Source organism: Macaca nemestrina, chromosome 5, assembly GCF_043159975.1.
Source record: "Macaca nemestrina isolate mMacNem1 chromosome 5, mMacNem.hap1, whole genome shotgun sequence".
Taxonomy (NCBI): Eukaryota; Metazoa; Chordata; class Mammalia; order Primates; family Cercopithecidae; genus Macaca; species Macaca nemestrina.
The window spans coordinates 89,073,469-89,091,036 of NC_092129.1; the positions used below are offsets into that span (position 1 = coordinate 89,073,469).

The following is a 17,568-nucleotide window of genomic DNA, read 5'->3' on the forward strand; positions in this document are numbered from 1 at the left end:
GTTTTGTAATATGTTATCATTTTTGTAAGAGTTTATGAAAAATTATAATAAAGAATATTTTGGAATTTAGGAAATATTTTTCATTTAAGAAATAAAGATTATTTAAAACTTGAAGAGGAATAAAAGAAATATAGTATAATATTGCTTTATACGTGTGTGTGTGTATGTGTGTGTGTAGTAGCTATGTCTTTGGAAAACATTTTAATTGCTTGAAATTTTCTTTTACCCATTATCTGCATTAACTCTTACTTTTTTAGGAAACATAAAGGCATTTAGTTATAATATGAATCATCTAATTATGAACTAAAAATTCTATCTTAGAATGCCAAAGAATTCTGCATATATAAATTGGATCAAAAACAAAAGATCTATTATCTTTTTATAATCTTTCCCACAATCCCTGGAAAAGTTTTTATTATATTTTGTCCTATATCATATCCATTGGTCTTCCTCATTTTTTTTGAGAACATATTGATTTAGTAACTTAAAAAGTTTTTTATGTATATTTTTTATTTCGGAATGAAGGGAATTACTAAAAAGTGGTTGTAAAATAAGATGCATATTACAGTGGTCATTGTCATTTGTATCAGTTATTAATTCAGTCTTACTGCTTTAACATAGCATACTTAAAACCAAATCCAAAGAATTTCAGCAAAGTCTGGATAACATTATTCTGTTGGGAGTTACTGAATCTGAGTCAGTAACTAGGGGCTTTAATTTCCAATTAAGTTGTAACTGCTTGTGTCCTTTAAATTTACTTCTACTTGGCCCATGTTTCTGTTGTATTTAACAATTTTTAAACTCCCTTTCAACTCTAACAGTGTATGAATTTATGGTTTTGCACTCAGCTGGTTTTAAGTTACAGAATATTTCTTAGGAAGCTTTAAAGGTTTATATGGATAAATATATATATATTATATGTATTTACATAGATCTCAGCCCTGCACACCAGAGGTCTAGATATAAATTCAGCTCTGTTGGCTGTTGGGGGAGCATAGCAGGAGTGAGACTGACCTTGCTGGCTGCATGGGAGCTGGGTGAGGCCTGCCACTGCCAGCTTTCCCCCACTTTTCTGGAGACCTGTGTGAAGCAGCAGAGGCAGCCATAATTCCCCTTCGAACATAATTTCGTGGCCCTGAGAACTGCCCCCACCCATATCTACTCCACAGTGTTTTCATCAAGCCCTCCCTAAGGAGAATCTGAGCTCAGACATGCCTAACCATTCCTCCACCTTATGGTTTGTATTAGGGTTCTCTAGAGGGACAGAACTAATATATATATGGGAGTTTATTAAGGAGTATTAACTCACATGATCACAAGGTCCCACAATAGGCCACCTGCAAGCTGAGGAGCAAGGAATCCAGTCCGAGTCTCAAAGCTGAATAACTTGGTGTCCAATGTTTGAGGGCAGGAGGCATCCAGCACAGGAGAAAAATGTAGGATGGGAGACTAAGACAGTCTAGTCTTTTTATGTTCTTTTGCCTGCTTTTTATTCTGGTGGAGCTGACAGCTGATTAGATTGTGCCCACTTAGATTAAGGGTGGGTCTGCTTTTCCCTGCCCACTGACTCAAATGTTAATCTCCTTTGGCAGCACCCTCAAAGACACACCCAGTATCAATACTGCATTCTTCAATCCAATCAAGTTGACACTCAGTATTAACACAGTCTTTCTTTACTTACCTGGTAGCCGAAGATAGAAAACATAAACTCATGAGAGCTCCATGGCCCCATCCATCACCTGATAAACCTGAATACTTACGCAGGTGATTTCAGGGTAAGTTTATATCCCCCCTATAGTACCACAGCTGATGCTCTCTTGAAAGTGCCACCTCCTGGCTGGAGGCCAACCAAGTCAAGCCATTACAGCAACTCAGAACAGCCCTGCTCCAAGGAAGGAGAAGACAACATCTAATTCCATTAACTGTAACATCCTGTTTAACCAGAGGTCCTGAGTCTGTCCACATGACAACTTCACTGGCAGCATAACCAACATTTGAGAAAACCAGTGTACTAAACAAAACTACAACCAAGGATCCTCACAGAGTCCATTTCACTCCCCTGCTACCTCCACCAGAACAGTTGGTGGTACCACGGCTGAGAGACCTGAAGACAGATCATATCACAGGACTCTTTGCAGGCACCCCCTCCCCCTGCCCCAGTACCAGCCCAGAGCCCAGTAGCTCTGCTGGGTGGCTAGACCCAGAAGAACAGTAACAATCACTGCAGTCTGGCTTTCAGGAAGGGGGAGAACACCACATCAAGGGATCACTCTGCAGTACGAAAGAACATTAGTCCTTGGATCTCAGATCTTTCCTCTGACATAGTCTATCCAAATGAGAAGGACCCAGAAAAACAATCTGGTAATATGACAAAACAAGATTCTTTATCACCCCCACAAGATCACACTAGCTCACCAGCAATTAATCCAAACCAATAATAAATCTCTGAATTACTAGAAAAAGAGTTCTAAAGGTAAGTCGATTATTACGTTACTTAAGGAGGTAACAGAGAAAGGTGAAAACCAAATTAAAGAAATTTTAAAAATAATAACATATGCATGAAAAGATCTCCAGAGAAATATATATCATAAATGAAAAACAATCACAACTTCTGGAAATGAAAGACACATTTAGAGAAATGCAAAATGCATGAAAAGTTTCAACAACAGAATCGAACAAGTAGAAGAAAGAGCATCAGAGCTTGAAGACAAGGTTTTCAAATTAATCCAATCTGATAAAGACAAAAAAGAATTTGTTAATAAATGAACAAAACCTCCAAGAATACTGGGATTATGTTAAGTGACCAAACCTAAGAATAATTAGTGTTCTTGAGGAAGAAGAGAAATCTAAAAGTTTGGAAAACTTATTTGAGGGAATAATTGAGGAAAACTTTACTGGCCTTGCTAGAGGTCTAGACATCCAAATACAAGAAACTCAAATAACACCTGGGAAACATCACAAGAAAGTAATCACTTAGACACATAGTCATCAGGTTACCTAAAGTGAAGACAAAGGAAAGCAGCTTAAGAGTTGTGAGGCAGAAAGCATCAGGTAACCTACAAAGGAAAACCTATCAAACTAACAGCAGATATTTCAGCTGAATGCAAGCTAGAAGGGGTTCGGGTCCTATCTTCAGCATCCTTAAGCAAAATTATCATCCAAGAATGTTGTATCCAGTGAAACTAAGCTTCATAAATGAAGAAAAGATAAAGTATTTTTCAGACAAACAGATGCTAAGAGAATTTGCCACTACCATGCCAGCACTGCAAGAACTGCTGAAAGGAGACCTAAATCTTGAACCTCAAAATATACCAAATAAACCTCCTTAAAGCATAAATCTCACAGGGCCTGTCAAACAATAACACAATGAAAAAAAAAAAAAAGGCATTCAGGCAACAACTACAACAGTGAATAGAATAGTACCTTACATCTCAATACCAACGTTGTATGGAAATGACCTAAATGTGTCGCTTAAAAGATACAGAATGACAGAATGGATAAGAATTCACCAACCAAGTATCTGCTGTCTCCAAGAGACTTAACACATAAGGACTCACATAAGGTAATGGGGTGGAAAAAGAGTCCATTCAAATGGGCACCAGAAGCGAGCAGGAGTGTTGCATCAGGCAAAACAGATTTTAAACCAACAACAGTTTAAAAAGACAAAGAGGGACATTATGTAATGATAAAAGGATCCAACAGAAAAATATCACAATCCTAAATAGGGAACATACACAACTAACACTGGAGCTCCAAAATTTATAAAATAATTACTTGACCTAAGAAATGAGATAGATGGCAACACAATAATAGTGGGGGACTTCAATATTCCACTGACAACACGAGTCAGGTCATCAAGCCAAAAAGTCAACAAAGAATCACTGGATTTAAACTATACCCTAGAACAAATGGACTTAACAGATATTTACAGAACGTTCTACTCAACAACTGCCGAATATACATTCTGTTCGCCAGCACATGGAACACTCTCCAAGATAGGCCATATGATAGGCCACAAGTCTCAATAATTTTTACAAAATTGAAATTATATCAGCTACTCTCTCAGACCACAGGAATAAAATTGGAAAGCAACTCCAAAAGGAACCTTGAAAACTACACAAATATGTGGAAATTAAATAATCTGCTTCTGAATGATCTTTAGGTCAATAATGAAATCAAAATGGAAATTTAAAAATCCTTTGAACTGAATGATGATAGTGACACAACCTATCAAAACCTCTGAGATACAGCAAAAGCAGTGCTAAGAGGAAAGTTCATAGCATTAAATGCCTACATCAAAAAGTCTGAAAGAGCACAAATAGACAATCTAAGGTCATACTTCAAGAAACTAGAGAAACAAGAACAAACCAAACCCAAATCGCATCCAAAAGTGGGCTAAGGACATGAGTAGGCAGTACTCAAAAGAAGATATGTAAACGGCCAAGAAACAGATGAAAAAATGCTCAACATCACTAATGATCAGGGAAGTGCAAATCAAAACCACAATGCGAAACCACCTTACTCCTGCAAGAATGGCCATAATTTAAAAACAAAAAGTAATAATAGATGTTGGTGTGGACTTGGTGAAAAGGAAACACTTTTACACTGCTGGTGGAAATGTAAACTAGCACAAACACTATGGAAAACATTATGGATATTCCTTAGAGAACTAAAAGAAGATCTAACATTTGATCTATCAGTGCCACGACTAGGTGTCTATCCAGATGAAAAGCAGCATTATGAAACACTTGCACATGCATGTTTATAGCAGCACAATTCGCAATTGCAAAAATATGGAACCAGCCCACATGCCCATCAATCAATGACTGGATAAAGAAAATTTGTTATATATAGAAAGTGGAATACTACTCAGCCTTAAAAAGGAATGAAATAATGGCATTTGCAGGAACCTGAATTGAGTTGGGGACCATTATTCTTAGTGACGACACTCAGGAATGGAAAACTAAGCAACATATGTTCTCGTTTATAACTTGGAGCTAAGCTATGAGGACACAAAGATGTAAGCATGATATAATGGACTTTGAGGGCCTGAGGAGAACGGTGGGAGTAAGGTGAGGGATAAAAGACTATACTTTGGGTACAGGCCGGGTGTGGTGGCTCACGCCTGTAATGCCAGCCCTTTGGGAGGCCAAGGCAGGTGGATCACCTGAGGTCAGGAGTTCAAGACCAGTCTGGCCAACATGGTGAAACTCTGTCTCTACTAAAAATACAAAAATTCGCTGGGTGTGGTGGCACATGCCTGTAATCCCAAGGCTGTGGTTCAAGGCTGAGGCAGGAGAATCACTTGAACTTGGGAGGCAGAGGTTTCAGTGAGCCAAGATCATGCCATTTGCACTACAGCCTAGGTGACAAAAGCAAAACTCTGTCTCAAAAAAAAAAAAAAAAGACCATACTTTGGGTACAGTATATATTGCTCAGGTGATGGGTGCACCAAAATCTCAGAAATCAACACTAAACAACTTATTCATGTAACCAAACACCACCTGTTCCCCAAAGACTATTGGCGGGGGGAAGAAAAGTAGGTCAGGTGACCAACCATCCTGGTTTGCATGGCCCAGAGTTTCAGTGCTAAACCAGGAAAGATCTGAGCAAACCAGGATGAGTTAGTCACCCTGGAAGTAGGAATAATATGACTAACCTAAGAAACATGCTCTATGAATTTAGGCCTAGCGTCAAGTCAAAATAATATCTTTCCTATGGGAAAAGAGGCCATTATAATATTTAGGAAGAAGTAGTGTTATGGTTCTCTGCTGTTCCTTCAGTTTTAGTGTTCCTTGATTGTACCAAATTATATTCTACAAGTAGTATAGGACTATGTGTTGAATTTCTGGAAACCAATTTTGTGGGTGCAGTAGTAGGTAGTCATAAAGAATAATATATTTGGATAGAACTATTGGTTTGATTATATCTATTTTCCTCCCATTGAGGTAAATTGAAATCTGACCATAGTCATGTACTTGATCTCCAACAGTGACAGTGGTGAAAGAGTCCATTTGCTGTGTTTAAAAACAAAAACCTTCCAAAGATACAGCAGCCTTCAAATAAAATTAGTCTACACTTCATTATACTTTTTGTTTTTATTTTTCATTTAAAGAGACAGGGTCTTTCACTGTCACCAAGGCTGGAGTACAGTGGTGTGGTTATAGCTCACTATAACCTTGAACTCCTGAGCTCAAGCACTTCTCCTGCCTCCTTCTCCTGAGTCATTAGGACAGGTGCATGCCACCATCTGTGGCTAATATTTTCATTTTATAGAGACAGATCTTGCTATGTTGCCCAGACTGTTCTTGAACTCTTAGCCTCAAGGAATCCTCCTGCCTCAGCCTCCAAAAGTGCTTGGGATTACAGATGTGAGCCACGGCACCCAGCCCACCACTACAGCTTTAATCAAGCAAATAATGTTTCAAATTCTTTTTTCTTGCTAGAGAGGATCTGCCAGAAACAGGTGGAGTTTTAGTTTAGTAAAGAGAACATATATTGCTCAATTTTACTTACATAGGTACAAATAGTAAAGTGCTTTAAAAACAGTTTTTTAGAGGTAATCCTATTTAATATTTGTGAATGCTAATTGTAAACGTGTTCTGCCTTTGGAACAGCATTATTGTTTTCATATGAAAAAATATTTTTCATCTTTTGCTACCTGCTTTTTAAAAGCCTCATTGTTTTCTGAGATCACAGAAGTAATTTTTAGTTTTATAAAGGTTATGGAAGGGTATTTAAAAAGTAAACTTGATTTTAAAAAATCATTTTGATTTTTTAAACACACATTAATTTGGAGAGTCCAGGAGTGGAAACAACTCAGAATGTGATTAGATCTAAATAATGTGGGACAATAGTCTTTAAATAACTAACTAAAAATCATAGTGTTTCTTGAGTAGAAGGATCTTACCTGGGATATTGAAGTCCAACTCTATTCACTCCTAAAAATAAATCCAATTAGGGAAACTTCTGGTAACAGTTGCTGTTTAGACTGTGAATAAATTTTCTTCTTCTGATGATTTCTGATAGGTAGATTCGTTATGCATAAATAAATGAGCTTTTGTTAAATTATATATAATAACCAGTTGTTAAATTGTCATTTCTATATAATAACTAAGGTAAAAGAGTGAATGTGCTTATTATTAGTTCAATTAAAGATTTGACCTATGTAGTATGCCCAAATGTAATATGCCTAAATTTGATTGTTCAAAATAAAGATAAGACATTCTTTAAAAAAGGACTAAAGCAGAGATTAGAAGCAGGCATATTCATTTAATGGACTTATTGGAATATTCATTAAATAGTTCATATTCTCTCCCTGTCTCATACACACACACACACACACACACACACACACACACACATACACACGAGATGAGACACACTGAGATCCCATAAGGGCTTCTGAAAATGTGGGAGATGAGTAGTACTCCTTGAGCCAGTCAGGTTTAAGGCTGTGTGGAAAAGAGGCCCACAGGCCTTATGGCTTATTAAAAACAATCTTTAATCAGAGGGCATGGAATTACATGTCTTTAGTCAAGTCTCTGTGATTAGGTAGGGTTTGCTTAAAACTGACAAAATTGATATGTATCATCTTAAGGAACACTACTGTGAACCTGTTGCATTTATTATTTGATCATCAAAAGAGTAGCATTGGTCTAAAAACAGTGCATTTCTCTCCTGCAGATAAAACGACAGCTATCCCTGTGCAAGCACTGTACTTAACACTTACTGCACATTCCTTCACTTAATACTTAGGACGGTCTTGTGTAGTGATGATATTTCTGTTTCCATTTTACACTTTTACAGACTGAGGCCCAGAATGTTTGAAGAACTTGTCCAGGTTCACACAGCTAGCTTGGGAAATGGCAGAGCTGAGATTTGAATTTTCATATATGTTTAACTCCACTGTTTGGTATCTAGCATTCATCCTTTTGCTTTTCCCAAACTTTGCATATTTTTTACAGTTTAAATATGTTTTTGTGGATTTTACATGGTAAAGTGAGTTTCAGATGTCAAATAAAACAAAACCCTTCAATATTAACTTTGATAACATAATCTACTTTTTAACCTTTAAACATGATAAAATTAGTATGCTTTATTTCAATTCAGTAGTGTGCCATAGGAATCAATATGAACCTGAATCTAGTTTAATATTTTCTTAATAAAATTAGAGGCTAATGATGGACAGAACCTTGCCTTCTTTGGTTAAATAAGCTTAATTGTTTACTCAAGAAGCTAAATGTCTTTCCCTAAGCCATAACTACTTGTTGGGAAGAAGCATCAGAACCCAGATCTCAGTTTTGTTCATGAATCATTTATGGAGGCTTTTTGGTGAAACAGGCACTGTGGTGTATACACCATGTGAGCATTATTCTGTCTTTCACAGAGCTCTTAGATACTTGAAAGCAGATAAACTTAACATGGTAAGTATGATGATGTAGGTATGCCTAGTGTGCCATAAAAGCATAAAGAAAGGCCACTTATCTAGTAGGGGAGTTAGGAAGTCTTCTGGAGAACTTGTAGTCTGAAGTGTATTTTAAATAATGAATAAAGAGTTAAAGCCTTGTCAAAAAAAAAAGAAAAATTGTGCATTGCTGTTTTTTACCCATGTTTGGGTTACTCTTCTTTCATTGAAAAAGTTTTATACTAAGATCACTGTGTTCTTCTTTACCTGTACACCATTTCTGCTAGTGACCCTGATGTTATTGTGTATAATCAAACTGTGCTTTCAGTTTCTTAATAGCCTCACTACTTATTAGATTTTCTTTTACTTGCCTCATCTTCTTCCTCCCATGGTTATACTCTACAGTTTTTCACTTTTCATTTTTCTTTTCATTTTGCCTATTACCATTGACCTTTTCATTTTTCTGTCCTCTTCCATTTCCTCACTTTCTTTCTTAAACAATGTATACAACCCATTATTATAATTACTCCATGAGAAACATCTTTAATTCCATGGCCCTTAACTTGTTTTAACCATGAAAAAACCATTTTTTCTCTCCTATCTCCCACACCACCCGCAACTGAATATTGTGGGAGAAAATCATACATTCATTTTTACTAAGGTGTCTGACTTTAAATTCTTGATCATAATCTTAAATGGCTGTCAGCTCTAGAATGTTTGCTTTTCTACTCTCCAAAGTGACTTATTTCAGAACTTCTGTTTTTGTTGTTGGTGGTTTTTTTGTTTGTTGTTGTTGTTGTTGTTGTTGTTGTTGAAAGAGTGTCATTCTGTCTCCCAGAGTGCAACAGTGCAATAGCAGTCTCAGCTCACTGCAACCTCTGGCTCCTGGGTTCAAGTGATTTTCCTGCTTCAGCCTCTCAAGTAACTGGGATTACAGGCGCCTGCCACCTCGTCCAGTCCAGCTAATTTTTGTGTTTTTTAATAGAGATGGGGTTTCGCCATGTTGGCCAGGCTGGTCTTGAACTCCTGACCTCAGGTGATCCACCCACCTCGGTCTCCCAAAGTGCTGGGATTACAGGTGTAAGCCACCATGCCTGGCCCAGAACTTCTCTTTGACATACAAGTTAATACGTGCTCTTCTCTAATCCATTCAGCTCAACATCTTGCCTCATAAATTATTGAAAAGTAGAATTGGTCAGTTAAGAATTCCTCTCTTTACACCTTCAAATCTCCCAATACATCTGCTTCATATTTGCTCTCTCAGACTATTCTTCTTTTATATTGGAAGTGTCACTTTTTCTATCAAGAGCTAATTCCTTCCCCTGTACACTGGATCTTAACTCTTCTCACTTGTTCAAAGACTTTATTGTTTATATGTTTTCACTTAAATATCTTTACTTCCTCACCTCCTAGATGTCATATGCCATCCATAGTTGAGCTTCTTCATCATAGTCTTCACCAAGCCCCAAACTGCTCTGGCAGCGCCATCAATGACTTCCATATTGTTTCTTCCAAGGGTTCTTATTTCTTCTTTTTGTAACCTCTGAGCAAAGGTCAATCCTATTCACCATTGTCGTTTTTCTGAAATACTTCTCTTGGCATCCTCAATGCCTGGTTTCTTTTTTGCTTCATTGAACAATTGTTTTTGCATATAGAGTATTCTCCACTTGCTTCATATCAAAATGTAATATCAAAGGGCTCTCAGTTATAGATCCTTTTATCATTGACCCAAATTTATGTCAACAACTCTGACTTTAATCCCTTAACTCTAGACCCATAGGTCAGATTGTCTGCTTAATAGCTCTACTTGGATACCCTGGACACTCACCTCATAAGTTCCTCGTTTAGTCTTTGCCATTTCAGGAAATAGCACCATTGACCTATTTCCTTATGCCAAAACCTGAAACTTCTTTCTTTCATACCTTAATGTAGTTTACCAGCAAATCCCACTGAATGTTTTTCCAAACATGTCTTCAAAGTTTCAGTCTTATAGTTTCACACAATCGCCTCCTACCTGTTCTCCCTGTGTCTCTTCTTATCCCCTTTATTCATTCTTTATGTATAATCCAGAGCAGTGTTTTTGAAACAATCACATCATGTCATTTCGGTGCTTACTCTCTTCCAGTAGCTTCCCAACATATTTAAAATACAATCCAAATTTCTTACCAAGACCAGTAAAGCCTCAAATGAGATATGATGTTTTCCTGTCTAGAAATAATACCAAGCCTACTAATAATTGAGGAACTTTCCAATCATTTTCTCTGCCTTGAATGTTTTTCTTCCAAGTCTTTATTGACTTTCATTTAATCAGGTAGTTCAACTGCAGCCCTTCAAAAGACTTTTCCATTCATAGCAGCTGATAAAATAGTGATGCTCATCCTCTACCAGTTACTTTCACATTACTTTGCTTTGTTTCATTTTTCACAGCAGTTATTTCTGTTCAAATTTATATTGTTTTAGTATCCTTTTCTTTCCTCGCCAAAAATGTAAGCTCTACCAGTACATGTGCCATGTCTGACTGACTTGTTGTCCTATGCGTAGTACATTAAAACAGTGCCTAGTATGTGGTAAGTTTTAAGTACAATTGTTGAATGATTGGAATTCAGGGTGTGTCATTTAAAAAATATATGCATGGTTATGTTGTCATAGAAAAAGCATCTATGTTTTTTCTACTTCCTTTTCCTCCTGTTATCTCATAAAAGGTTGAAATAGAAGTACTCTGCCAATCCTTTGATTTTAGAAAGAACAACTCCTATAATACTATAAAAAATTTAATCAAGTACTTAAGTATGACCAAGCCCTCTGGATTTGTGTACATCTTAATTATTAGGTCATCTTTGCCACTTCTTTCTGGTTTGGGTTTCTTTTCTGGTTTCTGGGTTTCCAGTACCATTCAATTATGAAACACCTGTAATTTTTAACTAATTGAATTAAAATTCGAGTTATGTGATTTCTGTTATCTGAATATGTTAATGGTCTTTAAAACATGTTTTTGGAAGTATGTGTTATGTTGATTTAGACCTAGTCTGAATGTGAGAATGGGTATGATTGGGTGATATATATTTATTTTCTTTTTAGCTGCAGGTTATACAGTACAATATCAAGTGAAAATGTTTATATTGCCAGAGCCCATTTACCTTCTCATAACTTCAGTTTATTTTTTAGGGTAGTATTCTAGAAGAACAATTACGAATGTATCTTCACTGTTGTTTGACGCTTTGTGATTTCTGGGAGCCAAACATTGCAATTGTTACCATTTTATGGGAATATTATAGTAAGAACCTGGTGAGTGAATAGAATGTGATTTTGCTCCAGGAATTTTAATAATTTGTTCATATTTGAGGAATTTCTTTATGGTTTAATTATGAATAGTTATGGATTTTTCTTAAAAAGTTAATTTTTTTTCAGAGTAGATTGGAGTAGCTCATGAATAGTTTTATCTTTAACATTGTCTGTAGAGCTTTGTCATAAGGGAGACAGCATTTGGTATCCTTTTTCTTTTCAGAGCAAGTGTAAACAAAGTAGCTAAAATGTAGCAGATATTTATAAAATCTTCATTTATAAATGTTTCTAATAATAATTGGTTGCTCATGACACATTGAACAGGCACTGCTGTCCTGAGTAAGAAACAATCCTGGCATTTGAGTAGCTTATAGGCTAGTGGGTGGGAATACATACATTGTGGGAAAAAGGTTGTAATTGTGGAACTCCAGAGGAGGGGGTGTCTAACCTGGTATCTGTATTTGTGGAAGACTTTATGAGGTCATAATTTTTGAACTTGGCTTTGGGAATGAGTAGAATTTCCTAAGAACAGAAGAAAAAGATCCAGGCAGAATGAACAGTATAGACAAATACATGGAGGTATGAAAAAGCGTGGTCTGTTCCTACCATGTCAACGGTTCTGAATGATAGGCCTGGGGTAACTATGGAGAGACTGAAGATAGGAGACTAGAGAAGGCAGTCTGGGACTAGACTATGAAGAGTTGAAGATAATGTACAATTAATTCTGGTTTATTCAGGAGACAGTAGCAAGGATATGACTTAGGTATGTGTTTGAGAAAGTTGTTTTTTTTTTTCTGTAAGTGGTGTAAATGAATTGGGTACAGACGAGTTAGTGGTTTATTGTAGTTGTATGAGCAAAAATACTATGGCTGAGAACTGAAATAGGGACAATGTATTTCAAAAGGAGAGGGTGAGTTTGGAAGATTAAAATTTTAAAGGTAGATTTTAAGGATTTATACCTTGTGTATAGAGAGGAGATTGAGAGGTGTATAGAACCTCTCAATCAAAATAGAAAATGGTAATGAAAGATTTACAAGTAAATAACAAGTTTGGATTTGTGGATAATGGAGCTTACTAAAAAATTAGAAAAATACCCTTCTCTGAAGCATAATTTTTAGGCTAGTTGAGAAATGACTGATTGTAATCCTGAGGCAGGATGTGTACAAGGTGAGTCTGGGGTGTCTTGTCATACCAGAAAGCAGGGAAGGTATCAAAGTAAGCTAGAGTCGTGTCAGAAGGACACAGGAGCCAACCTGAAGGAACATCCATTGCCCAGAGAATGGGAAAATTTGAGCATAAGAAAGAATTATGACTGCAATGAATTAAAACATATTAAATATGTTTAAATCTCTGAATTTATGCTTCTTTGTAAAAAGTTATTCTGGAAAAAAAAAAAAAAAACAAAACACCTAATTCTGAAAACTGTAAAGAAAATACAAACTATATTTTAGAGTAATCAAATTTCTGATGAACTAATTAAAACATGATAGAATTCGAAGTCACCAGTTTATACATTTAATGAAATAAGGCATCTGGGCAATGATCATCAATGCTACTAAAACGTTAAGTTAAAGGCTAGTGAGACCACTAAAATGGGTGGACCAGGTTGATAATCTGACCAATCTTAACATCACAAAAAGCCAGAACTTATGTGCCTTTTTGCTAAATGCAATAGGAACTACTCAGTACTACTGATGAAAGATTCTTGCCAAAAAAGTCAACATGAATCGGATAAAACCTCTAGATATAGTGACCAACTTACAGAAAAGATAGGGGATAAAAGATTAAGTAACACTAGAGCCATACAAGCAGCTAAATTTAGAACATGGGAAATTTTATACAACAAATGACCTGATATTAAAAACAAGTGGTATAACAAAAACATTGGGAAACATAAAGAATCAAAGAGCCAAAAGTGCTGTGCATATCGCTGAATGCAATGTGTGGATTTTGTTTGTATCCTAATTTGGACAAATCAACTGTTAAAAACACATTTTGGGGACAATCCAAAATTTGAACACCTCTTGATGCTCTGTTCTTTCATGGAATTTTTATTTTAGGGGATCATGTTTATGTAGTTTTTGTGATGAAGATGAGTCAGACTTTTGATGAACCAACTAACCGGGATTTGCAGCTTACCATTTTATTTACTAAGAGACTAATAATTATTTTCTACCTTTTTCCCCCCTTTTAGAATAGTTCCTTCAGTATTTCTTGGCTTCCTTTTAAAGGCCTTGCTAATACCATGAAGTCACCCTTGTCGATGCTTGAAATGGTGAAGACTTGCTGTTGCGATAAACAAGATCAGGATCTGTATAAATCCAGCAGTAGTTATACAATTTTTCTTTGCATTCTGGCAAAAGTTGTTAAGAAAGCAATGAAGAGCAATGGCCCTCATCCTTGGAAACAAGTCAAAGGAAGGTATATGCAGTATCTTTTGTCATGAATGTGCACTGATATCTTTGGATAAGTGTTACTCTTTGTATTTTGTTAAGTTTACTTGGGGCTAGAGTCTTAATTAGTTATAATATTACTAGGTAATCCATTATATGCATTAGATTAAAAGTTATAGAAACAAACATCTTCAGGTTGCACATTGGTAGGTGATAGTTTCAACATATAAAACTTTTGTGTTCTTTGAGCCCAGCAGTTCATAAGCACTGTTTTTTTTTGTTTGTTGTGTTTTTTTTAATGAGAACTGACCAGAGTATAGTAGAACCAGATAACTAATGTTCTCATTTGGGAACTATGCTATTTTCATTTCTGATAAAATAAACTGTGGTCACATTAGTCCATTGTTTTCTTTCTCTCTCTTTTGAGAGTTTTGCTTGTTCAGTGAGTACACTTTTAAATTGTCTTTCTTTTTTCTACTGCCTTTGCCTGTAGTAGCCCTTTTCTTAGCCTTCTTTGTGCAATACACCACCATCTACCACTTGCTCAGATTATTTGTTGAGACCTCTCAGGGAAGAGAATACTAGGTAGGGACTTCTCAAGAATCACTTAATGAAATTCCTGTTTGAGTCCCACAGTGAGTAATTCTTATAAGCGCATGGTGATATGGTTTGGATTTTTTATTTATTATATACTGTTTTAAATGGCAGCTTCTTTATTAAATCTTCAAGAATCACATGGCTCAAACAGTTTTTTTCTTTTGTTCTATTTGACAGTTTGTTTTTGAATCTTAAGGAATTTTATGGAAGACATAATACTCAGAACTTTATGGCCGAAAGAAGTCATTGGAATTTATTCAATAACAATTCTGTTTATTAGACACATACTGTATGTCAAACACTATAGTGGAGATAGTAGTAGATGATACAAAGATAATTAAACAGATCTTTACTTTTAAGAGTTTTTCAGCTTTCAAGTAGTTACTTATAAACATTTAACTCTCATGAGCATTACTCATTTCTGTCCTGAATAAACCAGTTATAGAAGTTGCAAAACTAAAGGCCAGGTGTGGTGGTTCACACCTGTAATCCCAGCATTTTGGGAGGCTGAGGCGGGCGTATTACTTGAGATCAGGAGTTTGAGACCAGTTTGACCAACATGGTGAAACTCTGTCTCTACTAAAAAAAAAAAAAAATAGCCAAGCGCTGTGGTGCGTGCCTGCAATCCCAGCTACTCAGGAGGCTGGGGCAGGAGAATCACTTAAAACTGGGAGGCGGAGACTGCAGTGAGCCAAAATTGTGCCACTGTACTCGAGCCTGGGCAACAGTGAGACTCCGTCTCAGAAAAAAAACAAAACAAAACAAAAAAACAACTTAATTTGTAAGTAGGAATTCAGATGAATTGTTTTCAATTCTAATCCCTTAATTGATGAGAGAAAAGTATGTCAACTATTAACTATATTATTATCTAGTGTATTAACTATTGTGTCAACTATTGTATTAAATAGTATTGATGAGAGATTTTTATATGCCTAGTTCTTTGCAGGTGGCTAAAAATAATTTTTCTAACACCTTGCATTGTCTTAAGGTATAGGTAAAATAAGAACGAGTCTTTGTGAGGGGTGCAGGGAGAGAGTTTAAGGATAATTGTTATGTAAAATTGTCCTATTAAGATTTCTGTAAAAGCATATCACATTGTACTTAAAATATTATATATTCTTTCTTATTTACTAATAAAAATAAGAAAAGAAGGGTGATGGGGGACTTGAATAAAAGGAAAAGCCATATACTATATGAAAACATTTGTACTGTCTTTGGGGAAAGCTATTGAATCCTTTGATTCACTTACAGGTGATTTGCCTCATCATTGGGAAATTTCAAGGTAGGGCCATTATGTGAGTTTACTTTCTAAGTAAACAAAGTGACAAGGCAGCATCAAAATGAAGAATTAGCTTAAAATTTAATGAGATTGTCATGAGCACTGAAGCACATTTTAAGAGATACAAGTTTTTGTGAATGCAACAATTTTATTAAAGCATTTTTAATGTTTTACAGGATATATTCAAAATTCCATCAAAAAAGAATGGAAGAACTAACTGAAGTTGGTCTACAGAACTTTTTTAGCCTTTTTCTACTGTTAGCAGCTGTTGCAGAGGTAGAAGGTGTTGCAAGTCATGTTTTAGACCTCCTGAATTTCCTCAAGCCTGCTTTTATAACGTCTCAGAGAGCCCTCATTTGGAAGGGTCACATGGCCTTCCTCTTGATGTATGCCCAGAAAAATGTGGACATTGGTGTTTTGGCTGAGAAGTTTTCATGTGCTTTCCGGGAGAAAGCAAAGGAATTCTTGGTGTCTAAGAATGAGGAAATGATACAGAGACAGACTCTCTGGACACTTCTTTCCATATACATTGATGGTGTTCAAGAAGTGTTTGAGACCAGCTATTGCTTGTATCCTTCCCATGAAAAACTGCTTAATGATGGCTTTAGTATGCTTCTGCGAGCGTGCCGAGAATCTGAACTTAGGACAGTATTGAGCTTTCTACAAGCTGTTCTGGCCAGAATCAGGTATGGTTTTCAGTTATATGCTAATTTATGATTTGTTTTATATAATCACTTATGTGAATTTTATGTTAAAGTTATATGTATATACACATGCACACATATGTACAAATACACATGAAATCCAAATGTAGAGGAAGGATTTAGTTTTCTACTACATGGGCATAAATCACTATAGGTTGAGTATATCTGTGTACTAAAATGCTTTTATATGAAATGCTTGGGACCAGAAGTGTTTTGGATTTGGGATTTGTTTAGATTTTGGAATATTTGCATATGCATAATGAGATATGAGATATTTTGAGGAGGGGACCCAAGTGTAAACATAAAATTCAGTTATGTTTCATATATACCTTATACACATAGGCTGAAGGTAATTTTATGCAACATTTTGAATAATTTTGTGCATGAAACAGTTTTGACTGCAACCCATCCCATGAGGCCAGATACAATTTTCCACTTGTAGTGTCATGTTGGCACTCAAAAAGTTTTGAATTTTGGAGCATTTTGGATTTTGGATTTTCAAATTAGTGATGCTCAACCTGTAGTTTTCAAGCTGTTTTGCAAACAATAGCTTTTCAAAAGAAAGCTTATATGCAAACACAAGATGCAGAACTAAACTCAAGAGCAGCTCTAGTGCAGTCTGAGAGCCATGGTTTCCCTTAGCCCTTCCTTCCCCTGCTATCTCTCAGAAAAGTGTATTATTACCCAGAGATACGTTACAGATATTCAGAGCAAGATCATGAGCTCATGTCTGAGGTGGCTTTTACTGAAGCATTTGTAATTTTGTGCCCATAAGGAATCTTTGGCCACACTACACCTTTTTTTTTTTTTTTTTTTTTTTGAGACGTAGTCTCGCTCTGTAGCCCAGGCTGGAGTGCAGTGGCCGGATCTCAGCTCACTGCAAGCTCCGCCTCCCGGGTTCACGCC

At 36.1% G+C, this 17,568-nt stretch overlaps 1 protein-coding gene across 3 annotated transcripts in view; it reads left to right on the forward strand.

The window, feature by feature from the left end:
• The window catches only part of LOC105498578 (MMS22 like, DNA repair protein), a 140,799-nt gene that overhangs the window by 36,989 nt on the left and 86,242 nt on the right, over positions 1-17,568 (forward strand). For all 3 annotated transcript variants that reach the window (XM_011770716.2, XM_011770717.2, XM_071096703.1), the window contains 3 exons: positions 11,573-11,692; positions 13,884-14,110; positions 16,135-16,644. In XM_011770716.2, coding sequence (XP_011769018.2) covers positions 11,573-11,692; positions 13,884-14,110; positions 16,135-16,644 — 857 coding nt within the window. The remainder of the gene's footprint in view (positions 1-11,572; positions 11,693-13,883; positions 14,111-16,134; positions 16,645-17,568) is intronic.